This window comes from Macrobrachium nipponense, chromosome 45 (genome assembly GCF_015104395.2).
Source record: "Macrobrachium nipponense isolate FS-2020 chromosome 45, ASM1510439v2, whole genome shotgun sequence".
Taxonomy (NCBI): Eukaryota; Metazoa; Arthropoda; class Malacostraca; order Decapoda; family Palaemonidae; genus Macrobrachium; species Macrobrachium nipponense.
This window is the reverse complement of record NC_061105.1, coordinates 37,871-39,441: the sequence shown is the minus strand read 5'-3', so window position 1 is coordinate 39,441 and position 1,571 is coordinate 37,871. Positions and strand designations below refer to the sequence as shown.

The window sequence follows — 1,571 nt, the reverse complement described above, 5'->3', positions numbered from 1 at the left end:
TTATTATTATTATTATTATTATTATTATTATTATCTATCGTGTTTTTTAAGTTTTATATTTCATAAGTTTCGCTTCTTGATATTCATTACTGCAATAGACACATTTGTGCAATCCTTCGCTTTTTTATGACTCATCTTACTGAACTACAAGATAATATCATTCTCTGCTTCAAGCAAAAACATTCGTGCAACGAAAAACATTTAAAGAACCGAGTTATTGTCCCTCCCTGGAGACGGTGCAGTTGACATTGCCAACCTACTCGATGATTCTCAAAGAATGTCACAAAAGGACAGTCTACTTTGCATCAAGAACTTTGTGTCCAATTTTTATCTAAATTGGTCACAAAGAAAACTGTCCAAATCTCCCTGTCACTTCAATAATCGAGAATATTTCATATTTGCATGTACGTAGCTACACCAAATTATGTAAAAACTAGTATAAATAGAAGTGTCAAGCGATGCCTTGTGAATCAGTTGCTTCAATAATAGGGATGGAATCACAAAGAGCTATTTTGCATGCTAAATTTATTTGCAGAATAATCATAAAACATATTTAAGAAATAACAAAAGTTTTCAATTTAAGATTCTCCAATTTATAATTAGGATGAAAAGAATGTTTTCAGTCAAATTAGTAATCATAATTAATGGTTCTCAGTCTAGCAGGGGACAACGCCAGTTCTCACTCATCTGTTTGCAAGGTTTTGGTCACTTTCGTTTGAATCCTCTCCTGAAAAGAAAAGATGATCAAAGGCTTCAAAAACAAGAAGGCAAAGAACGAGAAAAATTGTGGTAGTATTCTTAAAAATAGGCATCATTCGTTATTACAGCATGATTCTTTAATTAAACTTTTAGAGGGATTTCTATAGGACGATAATACTTACCAATGGAGTCTAATCAAAATCAGCTAAAAGGAGGAAAAAGGAGATTATGAAAATAATGGCAATAACAACAATACCAGTGAAATACGTCCTAAGCACATGGTAATGACCCAAGAGGGAATCTTGAATGAAAGCCATGAGAAGAAAAGGTCCCATGACCAGCAGCTGAATAAAGCAGTGTTTCTCATTTCAAGGCCTAATGGAAAGGGCAGAATGAAAGGGGAGGTACAAGGAGTTAACCTGGAGTAAGTGGGGAAGGAAGGAAGGATAGAAGACGAAGGGTGAGGAACATCGGAAGCAGTAAGAAATGTCGAGGGAAAAAAAGTTCTCCAAACCATGCAGTTCAAGTATTGTTTATTTCCACCCAGTAAAAGTGTGAAGCTGTGGTTTGTTGAGTTGCGAACATCCATTTCTGAGAAGCGGGTGATCCTCTCATGAGTCTCAAGAGAATGGATGCTGCCAATAAGATTCCCTTTAAGAAACTGAAAATAAGCCCACTCCGCAACAAAGAAGACCAAGATTAGGAGAAAAGGTGACACAAGATAGAACGTAGGTCCTAAAGGAGAGGTGACAAGGACACTAGGACCTTCAGAAGAAGTGGCGAAAGAAAGCCAGTAGGAGCTATAGGAGATGTAGCAAAGGAAAGTCTTTCCTGAAGAAGAGGTGACAATGAAAAATAAAGACCAATGATCA

At 36.3% G+C, this 1,571-nt stretch overlaps 1 protein-coding gene across 1 annotated transcript in view; it reads right to left on the bottom strand.

The window, feature by feature from the left end:
* Positions 1 to 510: 510 nt before the first annotated feature.
* The window catches only part of LOC135214248 (uncharacterized), a gene marked incomplete at its 5' end in the record, with an annotated part of 7,029 nt that continues 5,968 nt past the window's right edge, over positions 511 to 1,571 (bottom strand). The window contains 1 exon segment of the mRNA XM_064248312.1: positions 511 to 727. Within this exon segment, the coding sequence (XP_064104382.1) occupies positions 684 to 727 (44 nt within the window). The 3' untranslated portion in view covers positions 511 to 683.